At 42.4% G+C, this 21,519-nt stretch overlaps 1 protein-coding gene and 1 long non-coding RNA gene across 7 annotated transcripts in view; one reads left to right on the top strand and one right to left on the bottom strand.

The window, feature by feature from the left end:
- Positions 1 to 21,519, top strand: part of THSD4 (thrombospondin type 1 domain containing 4) — a 552,284-nt gene that overhangs the window by 342,266 nt on the left and 188,499 nt on the right. Inside the window, exon 1 of one of the 5 annotated variants that reach the window (XM_008519725.2) lies at positions 18,891 to 19,031. The exons of the other annotated variants lie outside the window; for them this stretch is intronic. Within the exon in view, the coding sequence (XP_008517947.2) occupies positions 18,960 to 19,031 (72 nt within the window). The 5' untranslated portion in view covers positions 18,891 to 18,959. Of the gene's footprint in view, positions 1 to 18,890; positions 19,032 to 21,519 lie in introns of those variants that run through there. 5 annotated transcript variants of the gene reach the window in all.
- On the bottom strand, positions 1,603 to 21,317 carry LOC139083647 (uncharacterized). 2 transcript variants are annotated; one of them, XR_011540531.1, is made up of 3 exons: positions 21,152 to 21,317; positions 18,775 to 19,020; positions 1,603 to 1,987 (listed from the first exon to the last, which is right to left on the bottom strand). It is a non-coding gene; the product is annotated as an uncharacterized lncRNA (long non-coding RNA). The 2 variants fall into 2 exon arrangements; XR_011540533.1 differs by lacking the exon at positions 21,152 to 21,317 and adding an exon at positions 19,807 to 19,974.

The raw sequence follows: 21,519 nt of genomic DNA, 5'->3' as shown, positions 1-21,519 counted from the left end.
CCAGGACAACTGAACTGCTGTGGAAGGGCCATGAATTTCTTTGCCAAAAGGCCGTGAGTAAGGAGACAGTCTCTTAGGTTGCTCTCAGTCCTTCATTTGTATTCTAAAAGAATTCATTAACCTATAAATCTGTTCGTTTTCTTTTGATTCACCTGGTGGATCAGAGTTTGCTGTCACTAAATGTCCTTCTGAGCTCCTTGGAGAAAAATGTCATAAATAATAGACATCTGTCCATTTGTTGTACAAAAGTGTATTAAATGCCTACTGGGTTCCAGGCTCCAAACATCAAAATGAATAAGATGAGATCCTTGTTCTTAAGGGATCATTGTTTGAAGGAATGATTACAAAAGCTGGTAGAGAACAGATATAACTACCTGCATGATGAGCTAGTCTGTGTCTCTTTGTGTAACACATTCCTTGGGAGTTAAGGGCCTAAAGTCTTGACCACATTCACATAACTTTCAGATCCTCGTCATGGCACACTGTTATGATGATGCTCACCTACAACTGACATGGACTTGGGCTCTGCAGATCATTGAGGCCTACCTACTTCTTAAGAGGGAGTGATGGAACCCAGAGAGACCACCCAGCTGAAACATGGCAGAGCCAGGCCTTGGACCTCAAATTCCTACCACAGTGCACTTTTTTCCATCTGAAATAAAATCCTATGTATTAGATGTACATTTTGTTTATGTCTTTAAACCTCCCCAAATTTATTAGTATTACTATGTATTCATTATTACATATTATTGACAGTCAATATTTCTTTAGATTAGCCAATATGTTATACTGTAAAGCCTTAGTAGAAGCAAACTCAGAACTGTCCTCTGGGCTGCCTCCCCAGTCTAAGGCATGCAAAGGCCACCCATAAAAGTCAGTTCTCTTTGAGGGTGTGGGGTTAGGAGTGGGGATGAGGGAAGTCCAGGGCATATGGCAATAAAAGGAACCTGTAGTTTCAGGCTGAGTGTTTGGGAAAGAAGAAAATATCACTCATTGATTGAAAGCAGTATAGTCATAATTTCATGCTTAAATGTAACCAGTTCTGGATATAGTTGTCACTTAGTTTGTGCTCAATAAACATTGGGTGGGACTGAATGACTGAATCTGGGGAAGAGAAATACAAGCAAAGACAACAAGCAGACCCAGAATTTTCATTTACTTTCTGTGTGCCTCCTGGTATATATGATTTAACACCTCTGTGTCTCTAAGTGGAACCAAAAGGTTTCATTGGCAGAGTTTGTGGGCATCTATCTTCGAATGCTATTTAGTGAGGGAGCAGGCATTGTGGCAGTAAATCTGAGAGGTGAAAAGAAAGATCTACTAAGTTCCAAAGTTGGAGAGTTCAGAGCCAGCAACTTAACGAGGCTTCCAGAAGCCTCTAGAAGGCTTCTAGAAGGCTCCCTTGCACTGTAACATCACACATGGGTGTACCACCACAATGATGGTCATACTTTGTTACCTAGTATGTGATGGGAACAGAGGAATCAACACTTTGGGGTAAATCAGCATTAGTTCATGTTGCTTCATTTCTGGAAATGAGTAAAAAGATGGCATGATGACTGTATTCATTTCCTATGACTGCCGTAACAAAGTACCACAAACTTGGCTTAAACAACAGAAATTTATTCTCCGACAGTTCTGGAGACCAGACATCCAAAATCAAGGTGTCGGCAGGGCTGTACCCCCCTAAAGGCTCTAGGGGAGAATTAATCCTCTCTTCTTCCAGTTTTTGGTGGATCCAGGTGGTGCATGGGCTGGGCTGGGTCCCTCCAATCTCTGCCTCCATCTTCACATGCCCTTCTCCTCTCCTCTCTGTGTCTCTGATTAGGACATTTGTCATTGTATTTAGACCTCATCCAGATAATCCAAAAGGATCTCATCTTGAGATCCTTAATTACATCTGCAAAGACATTTTTTCCAAATAAAGTCATGTAAGGGAGGAAAAACATCTTTTCCTTCTACTCTTCTAAGTTCTCAGCTGCGGACCCTATAGCAAAAGACAGATTAATAAGAGAAAAGCATAAAAATTTATTTAATATAAGTTTTACATGACACCAAAGCCCTTAAGGAAATGAAGACCCAAAGAAACAGTTAAACCTAAGTATCTTTACCAGATTCCTAATCCAGAATCTAATACCAGATTCCATGAAGAGTGGAGAGTTGTGGAAAAATGTGATATGACAAAAAGGGGTACGAGCTGAGAGTAGTAAACGGGAGGAAATTTAGCAAGGCTTGTTCCTTCAGATTTCTCTCAGCGTCCCTCCGTCTTGGAGGTAGAGGTGCTCCTCCCTCCGGGTACGGGGAGGGCACCTCTCACATGAGGGTCTTATGAGCTGCTTCAGGGGAAGATCAGAGAGTCCTTCCTGCACCTATCATTTCTCAAATTTCTTTAGCTTAAAATATTTAATATGCCAAGGTGCCATATTATGGGCTAATGTTTCCTGAACCCCGGCAGTCACATACACAGGTTCTGGGGATTGGGACATGGGCATACCTTTTGGGGGACCACCATTCAACCCATTACAGTGACATTGATGTATCTGGAAGACAGTTTGACGGGGGAGTAGGATGGCAAGGGTTGGGTGAAGACACTGGGCTCACTGGGTGCTCTGGGTCCAGAACTGAGGAAATGAGGACCTGGATCAGGGTGGAGGCCATGGGAATAAAGGAGAGGAAGTGGAATAAGCAGACATTTGATGAAAGAATTTGCCAGGACTCGATCAATATGTGTGTGGTGAATAAAAGAAAAAGAAATGTGTAATTTGTCACTAAAGCATGTTTCCCAAAAATGTGTGCCGTGGGACAATGGATCTTGGAATGCCAGTAGGTGATGTGTGAGGGAAACGCTTCAATAGGCCCACACATCTGGGACACACTGGATGAAACAGGATTGAACAGGCTTCTCTTCAGCAGCACTTCTCTAAGCCTTTAGCGTGCTTGTGTATATTGTGGCCCGAAAGGGGGGTTTGTGGGAGACAGCCTTTCCCAAACCTATTTGACCGTGGACCTGTTTTACCTGGATTATCTCAAAGGACAAATGGTCCATAAATCCCTGGAAAACATTGCTCTAGCCCTCCCCGCCCTCTGAGATAGGGATGAGGGAGGAAAGAAAATGCAAACAAGGGACAGAAAGATGGAGTGAAGAAAACTTGAGTCAGATGGTCTGTTGAGGGCCGGGTTTATTTCCTGAGACCCCCGCCAGCAACAAGGATAGACACAGGGACTGCCAGCAGTTGGCAGAAGCCACTCAAAGGCTTGCACAGCTGTCTTTGACTTTAATAGTCCGTGGGACCGTCCTATGGTTTGGGTTCTTCTTTTTCTGGTATCTTCTTGACAGGAGAAGCTTTCGCTTTAGAGGAGGAGTGGTCCATAAATTTCAACCACTGTGCTCACTGTGATCTGCTGGATGGCGACTCTCCTGCTGGGGAAGGATGCCGGGAGGAGTGCTGTAAATGATTAGCAATGGCTGCGCTGAGCGCAGGAGGACGCTGGGGATGAGCTGTGAGTCCTTCTTGCTTTATACCTCAAAGACCTTCCCCACCCACTCCCTCCATCTCCAGGCATGGAAAGGGGTGTCCAAGAGCTCAGCTGAACCCCCTACCCCACCTCAGTAATCCCGGACCCTCCAATCTTTAGCACTCCTTGCCTCACATAGACAAGAATGGTTAGTACCATTGACAGAAATAGAGGCATCAATTTTGCAAGGAATAGTAAAAAGAGCAAATATTTACTGAGCTCTTGGTGTGTGTCAGGCACCACACGTTAAGTGTTTTACACGTAATATCTCATTTAATTTTCATGACAGCCCTAAGGACCATCAGTCGTCGAACTTTATAGATAGGGAACATGAGGCACATAGAGATTAAATTACTTGCCCAAGGCACATAGCTGGTGTGTGGTATGACCAGAATTTGACTTCAAGCAGTCTAATGTTAAAACTGACATTCATAACCACCAAATTACAAATTTAATTGTAGATGTTTTGGGTTTCAAATGTTGGTAAGACTTGCAAATGGAAATATTCAAAAGGCAGTGGAGGATACAGAACTGGACAAGGTCAGGCCTGGGCTCAGAGCCATGCGGGGAGACGGTGGTTGAAAAGTGCCCGGGGATAAGTTTATTCAAACTGTGAGGTCGAGAGTCGGTTATACAGATTTACAGTGCAGAAAGAACTTCGTGCAAAGATTTTATGTATTAGTGGGATATTTTCCCAAAGCACTGAGTTAGAAATAACTGACTACTGTTATCGCAGTCCATGGATACAACATTCCAACTCTGAGAAAACCAGGGCCCAGACACAGAAGTCTACATCCTAAATCATGTTGAAAAGTCAAAATTGGTTGGGATTTTTGAGAAGCAGAGAAATCTCGCTGGTCCCATAAGTGCAGTAGAAAAGCCTGGTCCCCGGTGAGCGCCGGTGAGGTAATCTGATAGACTGTAGCTCTGCCTTCACATCTCTGCTACAGACTCAGTGCACTCCCGATTCCCTCAAGAACTTGAGCTTCTGGAGCGCAGAACTTTGTCTCATTCATCCAGAAGTTCCTAGCGCCTGGCACACTGCAGAGCCCAGGAAATAGCAGCCGAATTGATTGAGCTAAGGAAATGAGAACCACTTTTATTCACCTACGTTTTTGCTCCTGGATACATTATCACGTTTTAAAATGTTTTCACTGACCCATCACTATTTCATTGCAAATGTCTGAATTTTCCCCTGTATACTAGGGACAAAGCCACGATAAATTGCTCCCTACTCACACTGAGTTTCATTTTGTTCTGATTCATCACCCGCTTCAGGGACCTTCTAAAATCACAGTTTATGGACTCTACATCCTGGTGGTTCCCAGAGAGAAATGAGCCTAGATTCCAGGGAATGCAAATGTCTCCAAATTTGTAGCCAGCTTCCAGGCTCCCTGCAAAGGTCTCTTAAGCCCCTAAGTATTTCCTCTCTTAAATCACACGTCACTGGCACAGGCAGAATATTTTCAAGTTGCTTCTTTCTTGTTGGGAGACGGTTACTTAGAAGTCTACCGAGTAGACAGAAATGCCGGTCGTTCTTGGCAGTTTTATTGCACTGTTCTTAGGTTTAGTTTAGTGATTCCTTTTTAATGTTGTGGTTTGGTTTTTTCTTCCTGAAAGAAACTATTTTTTCAGTGCTGCATTTGAAACATGATGTTGAACCTCTCTTGGCATGTTTATGGGCTGGATGAAGGACTGTATATGTGAAAGGGAGCTTAATACTTCACTTGTGCAAATGTCATGACTTTTATTGGACACATTTCCAATTAGGTGACGTGAGTATCTAGAGCCAGTGATGGGTTATTGCATAGCAGTGGCACCTGGGTATTCTGCCAAATTTTGATCTGGATGTAAAGTTTATTTTTGCTTCAATTTAGAGTAGATTCTCTTATGGTGTCTATCAGATGGTGTGTGGAACTAAGCAGGTTATGGGACGTGGCACAGTTTTCTGTGCCAGGAGATAAGAGGCACAGTGTCACCTCAAGTCAGCACATATGAAAAATGGCCATTTATTGAACTATGCAAACACTTCTTGTGAATTTAAAAAAGTATGTGGTGAGAGCAGTAAAGAATTCTTCTCAAAAGGGGGGCAACAGAAGTGAATAATGTGACAAGTGTGGGAAGTTTTTGGAACCTCCGAAAGCTTTCTTTTTTCATAATCAGTGTTCACCATTAAAGCCCTTCAAATGGACAGCCAAAAATTTAAGTATTTGAAAGTGTGTTATAGACACACACACAAAACTGATCTATTACAAACCATTGATCTATTCCCGATAACGTCACTTAGGCTCTGACACACACACACACCTCAGTTCATGTTTGTGATTCTTATTTTGGATCTTCTTCAAATTTTGCTGCTTTTCTTCATTGACATTATTCAGATTTCTAAAGTTTCAACCCATGTTTCCATTTATATGATAATATTTTACCTTATATGTCCTAGGTGTAAGCCTGGGAAAATGGCCTTAAGTAAGACTGAAGAGTTCTTCAAAGTCTCTTGCTCTCAGGCAAATATCCAGTCTTCCAAAGTGATTATTGCTAGAAACCACAAAAGTTGAAAATGGAGGGCAGCTAACCTGGAAACTCCCCCTCATTCCTCCATCTCTCCCACTGTCAAGGTTGGTGATAAGGATTAGAGGCGAGTGCTCTTGCCCATATGTTGGGGTGTTTTTGTGGTAGACAGGGCTCCTTGACTGAAATTTGGGGCCCTTAAGATCATCAGGAGCTGCCCTGGAGGGTGTTGTCAGGAACTTCCTATTCCAGGCACCCGCCAGTGTGCCCTAAGAGCCCTCGGCTCCGTGGGAGGCAGGGGGATGGTGGAAAGTACATGGATTTGGACAACATTCAGACCAGGTCCGCTTCTTACTACAACTGTAACCTTGCAGAGTTGTTTACTTCTGTGAGCCTCAGCCTTCATATCTGGAAAATGGAATTAAAATTCCTTCCTCCATGGTTATGAAAATCAGAAAAGATCCTATCTATCAAGCACCAGCATAGAATAGGCACTCAATAAGTGTTCATTTCCCTGCCTCTCTGCACCCCGTAATGTAAGCAATAACTCCCCACTGGGCTGCAGCTTCTGTTTTTGAAACTGAAACATCTGCGCATCAACTGATGGGGATGATGAGACATGCTTCTTTAGTGAATTCATCAGATTTCTTGACTGGATGTAGATGAAGCAGAGGCAGGGGCAAATCTGGATATAAAGCAAATGTTTAGGCTTCGTAGACAGTATGGAGTCTGGGCTATTCATGGTCACCTTAGTACAAATATACATCACACTTTTATATAAAACAGGTGATAGCGATGAACTCTCTCCTACGGAAGGTCTTGACTACCATGGCAGACTGTTTTGGTATTTGCCAAACCTGTGACTCTTTTCTCCTGGGTCCAGAGCTAGGTTGTATTACCCAGCCTTCTTGAAGTTGAATGTGGCCAGTGGAAGGTGGACCATTCCTGACAATCCTCCACTTTCTCCCCTCCCCATCTATCAGTGGACGTCGATGTCCAGAGTGACCCTGGGAACCACGTGTTGAAGCAGGCAGAGCCTCTGACAGCCTGGGTCCCTAAGTGGCCGTGTAGAGCAGAGCAGTGCTTGCCCCACCATCTGGACTTTACCCAAACAAGAAATAAACTCTCTTTGTATTAAGCCATTAAAGCCTCAAGGCTTTTCTGTTACAGCAGCTAGCATTACCTTAACTAATACATTTGATGAAACACGAGGTGCATTTTAAAAACTTTCCCATTATGATGGCACTTGACATACTTTTGAACGTGACAGCACCATTTTATATTTTGTTACTGTGGGAAAATCAATTTCGTAGTTGCTTTAAAACTCACTGTATAGTCTATCTACTCAAAATATGGTGTGTATATTGATCGTAAGAAATATGGAACAAGGTTCTCTGTCAGCAAGAAGGCTATTTGATTTGCCTGATAGGCTCAGCCGAAAGCCAGGGTTAGTGATTAACTACTTTTATTGTTTTAGATTGGATTAAACACTCCTGATGCCAGGTGCTGGGCTGGGAAGGGAGAAATACAGGTAGTTTTTTTCTAAATTATTAGAAATTGAGAAATTAGATAATTAAAATTTTTCTAAGTAGCCTATATACTTTTACGGTTTCTTAAACAAAGTATACTGAAAATAATTGGACCTTTCCCAGCCTTCAGTTTTATCAACCATAAAATGAGGGATGCTTAATCCATAGGATTTGAGGATTAAGTGGGGATCATGTCTACCTCCCAGCCCAACGCCTGGCATAATAAATATTAAATACTATACACAATAAATATTGAAACCTTGACCCCTTTCTTAATGATTTGGTTCATTGGATTTTGCTTTGGAATTATGCTTATGAACATGAATCATCACCCTCAGAGACTTGTAAACTATCTTTGGCTGCTTACCCAACACTGATTGGTGCTAGACAGCAGTGCTGTTATAGTATCTACTTTTATAATTTATGTTGACTTCTTCTTGCCACTTTTTACTGGTAGCTACAGCCTTCAAGTTATCTTCTTCAAATGCTTTTTATGGGGAGACAAAAATAAAACACCCTTGGGGCTGGCCCCGTGGCCGAGTGGTTAAGTCTGTGCGCTCCGCTGCAGGCGGCCCAGTGTTTCGTTGGTTCGAATCCTGGGCACGGACATGGCACTGCTCATCAAACCACGCTGAGGCAGCATCCCACATGCTACAACTAGAAGGACCCACAACGAAGAATATACAACTATGTACTGGGGGGCTTTGGGGAGAAAAAGGAAAAAATAAAATCTTTAAAAAAAAAAATAAAAAATAAAATAAAATAAAACACCCTTGGCAGAAATTATGAAAAAGTGAACGAGCTCTGTATGTGAGCTGGAGAACACCCCAGCAGAGCAGACTACCAGTCTTCCAAATGGCTGTTTCAGCGGCTTGGGGGCCCGTTCCAGTCAGTGCCAAGATTGTTGCAAGTTCCAGCAAGTTGAGCTTAACAGAAGTCAAAACTCTCTGCCTCAGTGTAGCATTGCTGCGCTTCTGCCCCCTGAGCTCCCATGCCAGGAGGAGCGAGGGAGGAAAGAGAGGTAAAAGGTAAAGAAAGGTTAGGGATTGAGGGAGAAAGAGGGGTCCAGGGTAAGAAGTAACTTTGGTGGCTCTTCATTGAGGAGACCAGGTGACCTGTGTGCACATTGAAGTTCGAGAAGCCCAGCTCTTGAAGCACTTATTCCGATTTACATTCTCACCAGCCCTATATCACACTACCCACTTCCCCAAGAGAATGGGTATTTATCATTCATAAAAATTATTTTCCAGTGAATTGATGAACATGTTATTTGGTTTTGTAATTCTTTGGTTACCCTGATGTTAAGTTGTTTTTCATGTTCCATTTTCATATTGTATATCTTTTGTGAATTGACTATTCATGGTCTTTTCCATTTTTATTGTTATATTCACCATTTTTTCCAAGTGAAAATAATTTTTTTTACTGTATTTCTCTGCTGCTCTTGTAGAAAAAAAATTAGCAAATTTAATAAACAAGAATATGGTAATCACCTTTTGTGTTTACCGAAAATAGAATTATATTAAGGATGCCATTCCTCAGGCTTAGAAATCTACCAGTCTACTTTCTGTCTCCATAAATTTGCCTATCCTGGACAATTCATGTAAATGGAATCATTTAATAAGTGATCTTTTGTGACTAGCTTCTTTTACTTAGTGTATTTTTGAGGATCATCATGTTGTAGCATGTATCAGCACTTCATTTCTCTTTATTGCCAAATAATATTCTGTTATATGGATAAACCACATTTTATTTATCTATTTATCAGGTGATGGACATTTGAATTGTTTCCACTTCTTGGCTATTATGAATAATGTTGCTATGAGCATCCATGTACACGTCTTTGTGTGGCCATGTTTTCGTTTTTCCTGGGTGTATACCTGGGATTGGAATTGCTGGGTCATGTGGTAGTTCTGCCTTGAACTTTATGGTGCAGCTGCCAGGCTGTTTTCCAAAGCAGCTGCATCGTTTTATGTTACCACCAGTCGTATACGAGCATTCCAATTTCCCCACATCCTCACCAGTATTTGGTATTACCTGTACTTTTGACTAGTAGATATGAGGTAGATTCTCATTGCAGTTTTGATTTGTATTACCCTAATGATTAATGATGTTGAGCATCTTTTCATGAGCTTATTGGCCATTTGTATATCTTTTTTGGAGAAATGTCTATTCAGGTCTGTTGCCTATTTTTCACTTGGGTCATTTGTCCTTTTATTAAGTTGTAAGAATTTTTTAATATATTCTGGATACAAGCCCCTTACCAGACATATTATTTGTAGGTATTTTCTCCCATTCTGTGACTTGTTTTTGCTCTTTCTTGGTGGTATCATTAGCAGCACAAAAGTCTTTAATTTTGATGCAGTCCCATTTAGTTTTTTCTTTTGTCTCTTGTTTTTTCAGTGTCACATCTGAGAAAACATCACCTCATGATGTTACTCTTAGTTTTTCTTCTAGGAGTTTTATAGTTTTATGTATTAGTGTCCTATGGCTGCTGTAACAGACTAGCACAAACTTTGTGGTTTAATATAACACAAATTGATTTTCTTATATTTCTGGAGGTCAGAAGTCCGAAATGGATCTCACCAGGCTAAAGTCAAGGTGTTGGCAAGGCTGCATTCCTGCAGAGGAGCTAGGGAATAACCCCTATCTTCTTGGCTTTGCCAGCTTCTAGAGGCTGCCTGCATCCCTTGGCTCATGGCTCTCGTCTTCAAAGCTGGCAATGGCAGGTCGAGTTCTTCTTGCATTGAATTACTCCAACTTCCTCTTCTGCTTTGCTCTTCCACATTTAAGGACCCTTGTGATTACCTTGGGCCCACTTGGATATTCCAAGATAATCTCCCTATGTTAAAGTCATCTGATTAGCCAACTTGATTCCCCTTCGCCGTGTAACTAACATATTGATGGGTTCTAAGGATTAAAACAAGGACATCTTTGGGGGCATTATTCTGCATGCCAGTCTATGATCAATTTTGAGTTAATTTATGTGTGTGGTGTGAGGTAGAGGTCCAATTTCATTCTGGGTGATATCCAGTTATCCCAGCACTATTTGCTGAAACGTCTCTTCTTCCATTTATATGGCTTACTTTTATCTTAAATCAATATAACATCAAAATGTGCCCATAAACAGGGTCACTTTAAATGATTGGATAGGGTTTCTCTTTTTGGATATACCATAGTGTACTCAGCAACTCCCGTATGGTTGGACATTTCTTTCAGCTTTTTGCTATTAAAATTGTCATTATCTGATGTGCGGGATTTTTTAAAAAATATATTATGGACACAAACCCTTTTCTCTTATACATCTTGTAAATTATCTTTGAAATTATTCACTTCTTTCCACCATCCTGGTTTAAGCTCTTATCCTTTTTTATCTGGACTATAGCCATAATCTTCTAACTGGTCTCCCAGCTTCGACTGTTGCCTCTCTCCAATTATCCTTTCTCCATAAACAGAGTGGCTTTGCAAAACGCAAATCCAGTCATGTAACTGCTGCCTCTGCCCTTAAAATAGATTCTCATTAGGAAAAGGACAAAACTCTTTGTCATAGACCGTTCCTTTGTCTTCAGCCTAATCCGATGCTGTGCTCCCACTTGCTTGCTCTCTATCCGTCCACACCTGCTTCCTCTCAGGTCCTCATGAAAGCCATTATTGCTCCTACTGCAAGCCAATCTCCCTAATGAGGACAAGCCTCTTATGTCACCACATATCTTCCCTTTGCAGCCCTTTCCACATTGCAATTTTAAACTTACTTGTTGGGTTTCATTAATGTTAGCTTCCTGCACCAGACAGTAAGCTCCATAAAGATAGGAATTGAGTCTGCTTTTGCTGATCACTGTATCTCCAGGTTCCAGCATATGATTAAATACTGACATTTTGAGTAAAGAAACAAGTGAAATACATTTTCTACTGTGCGTTTGACTTTTCATTTTGTTTATGGTATTTTTGATTTACAGAACCTTAAATGTATATATATAAATGTATAAATCTTTTCTTTTATGATTTCTGCCTTTGTTAGAGTTATGTTAAAAACCCTTCCCCACTCCAAGAATATGGCAATACTGACCTATTTTCTTTTCCTGCTGTCATACTTCTCTTGTTTGCATTAACATCTTTAATGTACCTGCAATTTATTTTTGGTACATGGTATAAATTAGGGGAATAACTTTATTTACTTCCCAAATGGTTAGCCATAAGCCCAAAATTTTTCTATCCTTTCCTTGCAGATTTGAAGCAACTCATTGACTGCCACTAAATCCTTTTCCATGTTTAGTTTTGTAAATAATTTGTCTATTCCTGTACTGGTAGTATTTGCCACTGTTTTAATAATTATAGCTTTATGCTATGTTTTACTATCTGACAATCACATTTTCTAAGAAAATATGTTTTTATAAAATGACACTTTAAAGTTATACAATTTGAATTAAGGGTTACTAAACAGAATACTGTTACTTAGAGCAGTGGTTCTCAAACTGTAGCTGGCCCCACCCCTAGAGTTTCTGATTCAGTAAGTCTGGGGTGGGGCCCAAATATTTGACTTTCTAACAATTTCCCTGAGGATGCTGATGCAGCTGATCCAGGGACTACGATTTGAGACCTCTGCCTTAGAGTAAATTCTTTTTTTTTTTTTTTTTTTTAAAGATTTTATTTTTCCTTTTTCTCCCCAAAGCCCCCCAGTACATAGTTGTATATTCTTTGTTGTGGGTCCTTCTAGTTGTGGCATGTGGGACGCTGCCTCAGCGTGGTTTGATGAGCAGAGTCATGTCCGCGCCCAGGATTCGAACCAACGAAACACTGGGCTGCCTGCAGCAGAGCGCGCGAACTTAACCGCTCGGCCACGGGGCCAGCCCCCTTAGAGTAAATTCTTGAAATAAAGAATACGGTCAACCTGAGAACAGTCCTGATGCTTTCTCGGAATTAATTCCCCCGCGTGCTGTCAGCCTTTGGATGAGTCTGCCTGTGCGCTTTTTGCGAGCATCTCCCTGATGGTGTCCCTGGCCCTGCTCCTGGCTCTAGTTCAAAGCTGAGCCAAGAAACATAGCCCTCCTTTCAGCGATGCTGCGAGATGCTCAGCCTAAGTGCACGGCTGCCCTGCTGCTTACAGGTGCCTGTGCAGCCAGGCTTTAGCCCTTTCGGGCAGAAACCAGAGAAATGTGAAGCTGTTATGACTCCCTTTGCTGTAGGTTCTCATGATTTTCCTTATGTTTAAGGAGAACAGGGCAAAGAACTTCCCTTTGCTTTCTTCATTACCACTTCCTTGGCTATTTAATAGCTTCTCCGTCCACACAAAGGGAGAGTTAATTACTAACACCTGCTTCTGTTAGCCGAGTTCTTGACAGAGACTTTTCCCACCTATTCCTCACATCATAAGCATATTTCAAGCAATAAACATAGTGTGAACAGTTTAGCCATACAGTATGTAGCTCTGTAGAGAAGGCTACATCTTGCTTCTTCCTTCATAAAGGGACAGACATTCTTTCAGGAAATAAAATAGCCTTCGAGAGTTACTCTTTGTTATTAAGACAGAAGTGCGTGATTATGTTTTACATGAAATATGTGGTTTAGACTTCAGACATTTGTTTTCCCTGTTTTTTGATACTCACAATTTCCCCCACTCTCGTATATTTTCCCTTTCTAGGTTACCCAAAAGTTAGGTTGGAAATTATTTGCATATCCTTGAGAGATAGACCTTCTGGGAATTTCTCCTTTTCGTTTTCCCCTTCATGGTATCAAGATACACCATTAGAAGAACTCTCCTCCCATCATAAGCAGATGAGACTTTCCTGTATGACCCTCCCTTGCATCCAGTCCCTGCTCAGTGCACACTGAGTGAGGCTGTCTATGTGCAGAGTCTTGGGAACATATGCACAAATAACAGGACAATAACCACCACCATTATGCATCCTACTTTTTTCGCTTAATAAATCTTGGAGATGTTTCATATCATTACATAGGAAACAAGCTCAATTTTTTCTTTGTTTTATTTATTTTACTGCTGCAGAGTATTACCTTTTATGGATGTCACAAAGTGTTCATTTAGTCTTTACTGATGGGCATTTAGGTGGTTTCCAATATGTGGTGTTTATAAACAATTTGAGCTGAGTTTTCCAAGAGTCAAAGAGTAACATGAGCTAACCCCATGAGGATGTGGGAATGACATTCTAGATAAAGGGGCTAGCGTGAAGGAAGGCATGGGCCATAAGGGCACTTGGCATTTGGGGATGATTTCTTGTGGCTCAGGATGTCTGGAGAGTGGAATTTGTGTGAATGGAAAAGATGAGAAGGAGGCTGGAAGGACAGAGACCAGATTGCAAACAGCCTTGCAAATGTCATATGAAGGAGTTTGGACTTCATCTCTAATGGAGAGTCATCAACAGATTTTAAGCAGCAGCAAAGAATAAATAAGTGATTGAATTAATAAATAAATGGGTGGGAGGGTCAAATCTTCCATACCAATGAATTCTGATTAATAGATGTAGAAGGCATGAGGGAAACAGAAAATCACTGTTAGAGCACAGTAATAATTGCTGCAGGCAAGATCTACTGATGAATATTCAAATTAGTGGGTGAAACTTTGAGAAACAGGATATTTGCATAGCCTCAAAGTATCTCCCCAAAATATGTATTAATTATTGTGATTGTTTTAACATATGTCCAAATATTCTTTGAAACTCCCCTGCAGGAAGTGGGGCTTAATTCCGCTGGACTGGCTGACTCACTTCCAATGAAAAGGGTATGGAAAAGGAAAAATAGTAATTTTGCACGGAATAAACCTGGCAGACACCACCTTGACCAAGTGATCAACGTTAACGTCACCAGTAATGTCATGTTGATAATAGGGTGCCCCTGACAAGTGTAATGAAAAGGGCACTCTACCTCTATGGGATTCTCCAAAAACCTATAACCCTAGTCTAATCACGAGAAAACATCAGATAAACCCAGTTTGAGGAACATTATACAAAATACCTGACCAGTACTGGTAAAAGAGTCAAGGTCATGAAAAGCAAAGAAAGGATGAGAAACTGTCACAGACCAGAAGAGACTAAGGAGATAGGTTGACTAAATGCTATGTGGTATCCTGGATTGGGTCCTCTAACAGAAAAAAGACTTTTGGGGATAAACTGGGGAAATATAAATAAAGTCTGTGTTTTAGTTAATATTATTATGCCAATATTAACCTCCTGGTTTTTATAAATGCACAATAGTTATTTAAGATGTTAACATTAAAAGGAGCTGGGTAAAGATATACCGTGACACTCTGTGCTACCTTTGTAACTGTTTTGTAAATAAAAAATTCTTTCAAAATAAAGAGTTTTTAAAAAAGAATCAGGGAGTGACATGATTACATGCACATTTTAGGAGAATCCAAGTGATTATGGTGGGAAAGAAGACTGGAAGGGGAAAAGACTAGAGCGAGGTGGTTATGAGGTCCTGGGGTGGTGGAGGCCTGGATGGGAGTAGGGGCAGCAGGAATCTGAGGCTGTGGACAGACTGGAGAGATCTCTAGATGGAAACTCAATCATACCTGGTGATGCTTTGGATAAGGAGATGAGAGAGTAAGAGACCTCAAGATAACACCCAGTTTTCAGCTTCTGGGTATCAGATGGGTATTGATGTTATGCACCGAGATGGAGAAAACAAGAGAAAGAACAGGTTTCAGGGAAACATTAGTTCAGTTTTAGACCTATTGAGTTTGGAGTACATTTGAGAGATCCAAGTATTCCATTAGGCAACTAGATGTTTGGGCACCCAGGTCAGAAGGAAGAGCTGGCTATTGACCGTTGTGGAGAGTCATTGGCATGTAAAGAGTTGTTGAGGCCAGTGAAACAATGAGATGACCAAGGAGAGTGGATAGAGCAGAGAGAGGGCTGAGAACACGGGCATTTAGGGGCTAGGCCCAAGAGGTGGCAGGGAGACTGGAACATGTCCAGAGAAGTGGTGACAGTGCAATGTAGTCTTTAAGAGCTAAGTGATTGAGGCAGGCTGCTGGGTCCAGAATACTGGCTTTGCCACCTACCCATTGTGTCATGTGGGGCGAGTTATTTAATCTAATAAGGCTGTTGTCAGGATTATAGGAAACACTAACTGTAGAATTCTTAGAATAATGCTGGGCTCCTAGTGCTCGAAGAATGTTGGCTAGTTAGAGGCAAAGGAAAACTAGAGATCAGTGTTCTGGAAGCTAAGAAACGGAGTGGCTCTTAAAAACAGATATGCACTTCACACCCCTTAAGATGGCTGTTATCAAAAAAGTGGAAAAGAAAAGTGTTGGCAAGGATGTGGAGAAATTGGACCCTTTGTGCATTGCTGGTGGGAATGAAACATAGTGCTGCCGCTATGGAAAATGATTTGGTGGTTCCTCAGAGTTAAACACAGGATATCATATGATCCGGCAATTCCACTCCTTGGTTTACAGTCAAGCGTCACCTAACGACAGGGATACACTCTGAGAAATGTGTTGTTAGGTGATTTCATTGTTGTGTGTAAGTATACATAGAGTGCACTTACACAAACTCAGATAGCACAGTCTATTACACACCTAGGCTCTATGGTACTAATCTTATGGGACCACTGTCATATATGCGGCCCATCGTTGACTGAAATGTCGTTATGCAGGGCATGACTGTATACCCAAATGAATTGATGACAGGGATTCAGACAGACCCTTTTATACACTCATATTCATAGCAGCATTATTCACAATAACCAAAAGGTGGAAACAATCCAGACGTCAATCCACAAAGGAATGGATAAACAAAATGTGAATGTTATTATCACAATGAGAACATTATTATCACAATGGAATATTATTCAGCCTTAAAAAGGAATGAAGTTCTGACACATGCTACAACATGTATGAACCTTGAAAGTATTATCCTAAGTGTCATAAGCCCAGTATAAAAGGGCAAATATTGTATGATTCCACTTATATGAGGAAACTAGAATAGACAAATTCATAGAAAGTTGAATAGAAGTTACCAGGAGTTGGGGGCAGGAAGAATGGGGAGTTATTATTTAATGAATACAGAGTTTCTATTTGGGATGATGAAAAAGTTCTGGAACAGGATAGTGGTAGATGGTTACATGACATTGTAAATATACTTAATGCCTCTGATTTGTACACTTAAAAATTGTTAAAATGGTAAATTTTATGTTGTGTATATCTCACCACAATATTTTTTAGAAAGGAGGGCATGGATAATGCTGCAGAAAAGTCAAATAAGATAGGCCCTGAAAAATTATCCTCTGTATTTCATGATACAGGGGCCATTGGTGACATTTCCAGAGCCCTTGTAGTGAAGCAGAGAGGTCAAAAGTCAGATTGCAGTGGGCTGAAGAGTGATTAGAAAGTGTCTAGACCAGGCAGTGGCAAACTACGGCCAAATCTGGCCCACTGCCTGTGTCTGTAAATCAAGTGTTATGGGAACACAGCCCCACCCCTTTGTGTGTGTGTCATCTAGGGCTGCTTTTGTGCTACAATAGCAGCGTTGAGTAGTCGCCACAGAAACCATATGGTCTGTAAAGCTGAAAATGTTTACTATCCAGCCCTTTACAGAAAGTTCCCCAAACCCTGCCCTAGACAAGCCCCTGGTCCTTCAAGAACTTTGGCTTTCTTAGACAATTCCTGCATTTCTGGTGAGGTTGTTGAGTAGCTGACAGAGCCCCTTCCCTCTCCTAGCAGAATAGACCCGAAGCCAAACAATAATAATAACGAGGAAGAAGAGAGGGAGGGGGAAGAGGAGAAATTCTTTTTCCTTTCTCTAACTGGAGATATTATCTTCGCCATTCCTTCTGCCTCTTACAGTCCTGGAAAAAGGGATTGTAAGTCCCTTCATCCACCCCCCAAAAGAAACTCCCCACTAGTAATTCTCTGTGACTGGTGATAATAAACATTATAAGATGCCTAGCAACTGCACTTTGGTTTAAAGTTTCCTCGTTAATGCAGGAAAATGCCCACAACCTGAGGCTTTTCAAGTGTTTATTAATTTACTTTCTGGGACTGAGCGCCGATATTTGTTTCAAATCAAAGAGAAAGCCGATGTGTTTAGCACTTACTGTGTGTCAGGACCTGTGCCAAGTTTCGTGCCTAGGTGACCTCATCGATAATCATCATAACCATCAGATGGCCTTCCTGCATTTCACAGATGGGGCAGCTGGGGCTCAGTGGGGTTAAATACTCACTCCCAGACCCACAGGGTCTGTGAACTGGGGTATGAACCAATGTGTCCCGCATTCCAGGGCCCCAGGCTGTTTCCATTGCACCATGTGCTCATCATGCATGGCCACCAAAAACCTCAGAATGGTTCTTTGTGCCCATTTTAAGCAGAATTAATATTTGGTAGGTTCTCAACCCATTTTAAACCATGAGCCCCACTATTTCACAGTAAGAGCTGGCCACTTAGGGTATATCTCAAGTGGACTGTGGGCATTAGCAAGACCTGCTGCCCAGTCTGCTTCTGTGCTCTCTGTGCCCCCATCCCCGTTTGATGGTCAACCTGATTCTACCCAGAGATATTTCTTTAAAACTATCCTGCTTTTCAATGTGCCGCGCCACTGCCATCTGACACCTGGGCTTCACTTGTTCCCAGTTTACTATTTATTTTTACATCGTCTGTAATAACTCCTCAAGGTCTTGGCTAGGCACAGTGACCCAGGGAGCCAGCAAGAGGGGGTTGTAGTGGCTTCCCCAGTTCCCATCCATTTGTGTCCATATGATCAGGACCTAAACACACAGAACTCTTGTGACTTCTTTCCCCTTCGAGGCTGCCCTTGATGACGTAGTCTTTGACTGCCTAGATTTCTGCAGTCATCAAATCAGAACTAAAAGGGCACTCAGAGGTCATCCACCCAATCCTTGGTTGTACCAGTAAGAAAACCAACAGAGGCCCAGAGAGGGTTGGCGAGTTATGCAGGCACACACAGCTTGTCAGCAGCAGATCCTGGACCAGGAAGGCCCCAGCTCTCCAGCTCCCAGCCTGAAGCTCATCCTGCCGCAGTTCACTGCGTCCGCCTGCCTCAGTTGATGAAGCAGGAGCCGTCCCCCTGCATGTGGAGTGCTTACCTTGGAGCCCTTTTCATGAATGAGACCAGATGCAGAACTCCACATTGATCATTTCTGTCCCTCCCCTTTCTGCTTTCTGTTAAAGGCAGCCCCCCAGCTCCCAGCTGGCTCCTGTCCCCTCCCCCAGCCGGGAGAAGTTATTACATGAAGAGATCAGCTTACCAGTTTTCTTCAGAGCAGAAGCTGAGCTCGGAGCTCCGGGTAGTACAGTGAGGGAGAGCAGAGGGAACCAGCGCGGTGCCTAGCAGAACTCCGGGGCTGGAATCCCGAGACACAAGTGCATCTGCTAGCTGTTAGCACTTGGCAGACGGAGTTCTCCTCTAGGGTAGTTCTAACTTTGGGTAATAATGTTTGTCAGCTACCTGATATTAACATTGCTCCACGTTCAAACAGCAGTGTTAGCAAGACCTGGGGGAGAGGTAAGCCAAATAAAATATCTTGTCAGAAGTTGTATTTTTGTCAGCATTATATTTCCTCTTCTATCTACCAAGAGGGATCAGGGAATGGGTTTTTATGGTGTGCAAAGAGTAATGCTTTATATTGCTTTTTTAAGGTTTACTTTGCCTTTTCTTATAGGAAAACTTCTTTTCTTCTTGAAGAATCCTGTAATTTCTAAAATCTCATTCTGAGGCTGCTGTGCAGTTGCCACACTGGGGAGTTGGCATGGCCTTGGTGACAGATGCCTGGAGTGTGCACATTTCTCCTTCTGCCATTGCAGAAAAAAAAAATGTGCATGTCAGATTTCGATAGGGGCTGTTACCTTTTGAGAATTTTTTTCCAGTGTTGCAGAGAGAATATGCATGCTAGAGGAATTGCTTTTCTTTACTATTGTGCAACACATTTGTCTCCTTGTTTTGCTTTGATGTGCTTGAAAAATCTGTACTTAACTCTGTATCACAGGTTTGAAGAGGGATGGTGATGTATAACAGGGCTAGGAGTGTGCCCAGATCTCCCATGGAAAGGAGGCGTGCTTTAAGGCCCACAAGGATGATTTATTCTCATTGGTTTAGCTCTTATGTTTGCTGGATACAGTTTTGAGCATCATAGATGCCTCTAGGAGCCAGTTTTTGATTCAGGCAAAGAGATTGGAAGGGATGCTCAGATGGGCTGGAGAAGGAAGCGCTTAGGTATATCCATCCTCACCTTAAATAAGCCTTCAGCAAATTTACCTCATCCACTGCTTTTACTCCTTACCCCAATGAAACGTCTCAGAGACTGATGCCTGAGTAGTGAAAAGACAGCCTTTTTCCGAATCCATCTTCCTCTCTGAAAAGCCAAATGAAAAGTCTATCTCCTAAAAAGGCCATGGGGCCACTTCACAGCTTTGCCTTTTGTTGGCGTTGTCGGGAAGGAGCAGGCTCTGAAAGCCTAATGTAATTACTTTCCCTTTTCTAAGAAGACTGGGCGCTCCCCACCCCGGGCTGCAAGGCTAGGCGTGGTTTCAGCAGGCTTGTTACTCTGTGCAAAACAGACATGTGGCTCAGAGGCGTGTAGCAACGGGTCATTTGTTTTAGGCTTTTAGCCCATTAGTTACCCATGTCCTCTGCTCTGCAGATATTTTCTGAGCATGTGGAGGGATCAAGGTCTTGAATGGGAGCTGGAGGAACTGAATGGGTTAGTGATGCTGGAAGCTGAAAGCAGACCATTGCCCTCTAGTTGTAGTTGAAGTTCGTAACTCCCCTGTTGATTTTTTACTGTGTAGAGTAAATGACAAATGGGCCGGCCTCACTCAGCCTGGAGCACTTAAGCATGTGAGAGGCGAGCTCATATGGAAAATATTTCTATCACCGCTGCATGCGCATATGGTCTGGGGAGACCCCCGTACAGAGCAAATCACAGCGCTCCAGCAGCCCCTCAGTGGCGTGCCAATTACTCTTATTAACAGCAAGGCTAAGGGCAGGCTTCAGTTACCTGCACACAGCTGGCTCCTGTGGAAGGCCACTCTGGAATGTGTGTGCCTCAAGCCTGTGTCACACGCAGAGAGGCGAGCGGCTCTGTTTCACTTTACAATCAGCAAAGCAGATGAAAACTGAAAGGGGATTACACAGGCTCACCCAAATCTTGGTGCTGTTCAGAGGGCACTCAGCACTCGGAAAGGAAGGCAGGACTTCTGTCTTTTGAGTTAAAGGGTGTGTGCTTAATAGCCAGAAGACCCACTCAGAGGTGGCGAGATGCCTGCTTTTCTGTTCCTTTGTTCTCCTCTGCTGTGCAAAGTAAAGATCCTCCTGTGCCTTTTCCTCTCTTCTTTCTTGTTTTCCTTCCTTGCCCGTGTGTGTATGTGTCTGTGTGTGTGTGCATGTGTGCACACACACGCGCACGCTGCTGCAAAGCCTTGGCTCCATAACTACTGCACTCCTAGGAAATTGTACAATTAGGATTCCTTTCCCCTTGTTGGAAATGAAATGATGGGGAAGGAACATGAGTATGAGTAGCTCCCCCCTCCCTCCTTAAAAAGAATGTAGTTTATATAGAGCTTTGAAGAATGTGGCATTTATTTATAAGAGCCTCTTTTTATAGCCATGTTACTTACAAAACTCACCCATAAACATGTGGCGTCGTCCCCAAGTCACCAAGATTTTCTTTTTCTCTGCCAGCCGGTTTTCTTGCAGGTTTTAATTATCTTCCCTTTGGATGTTCATAAAAACACATGAGGGAAAGGAAGAAAGGAGAAGAAAGCACCTAGCAGTGCTTAGCTGGCTGTGTTCTCAGTGTGGGGCTGGAAGCCATGCAGCTCACAGGGTCCATTTCAGGGGCTGGCAGGTGATGGGAGGAGGGGGTGTGATTCAAAGTAGGCCTTATTTGGCTTCCTGTTGCTGGTACTGTTGGCAGTGGTGACCAGTGACTGTCATCCAAGGATAGAACAACCTGGTATGGTGTCAGTGCATGGATTTGAGAACAAACACAGAG

Source organism: Equus przewalskii, chromosome 1, assembly GCF_037783145.1.
Source record: "Equus przewalskii isolate Varuska chromosome 1, EquPr2, whole genome shotgun sequence".
NCBI classification, from domain to species: domain Eukaryota; kingdom Metazoa; phylum Chordata; class Mammalia; order Perissodactyla; family Equidae; genus Equus; species Equus przewalskii.
The sequence above is the reverse complement of the archived record's forward strand: the minus strand, read 5'-3'. Positions and strand labels throughout refer to the sequence as shown.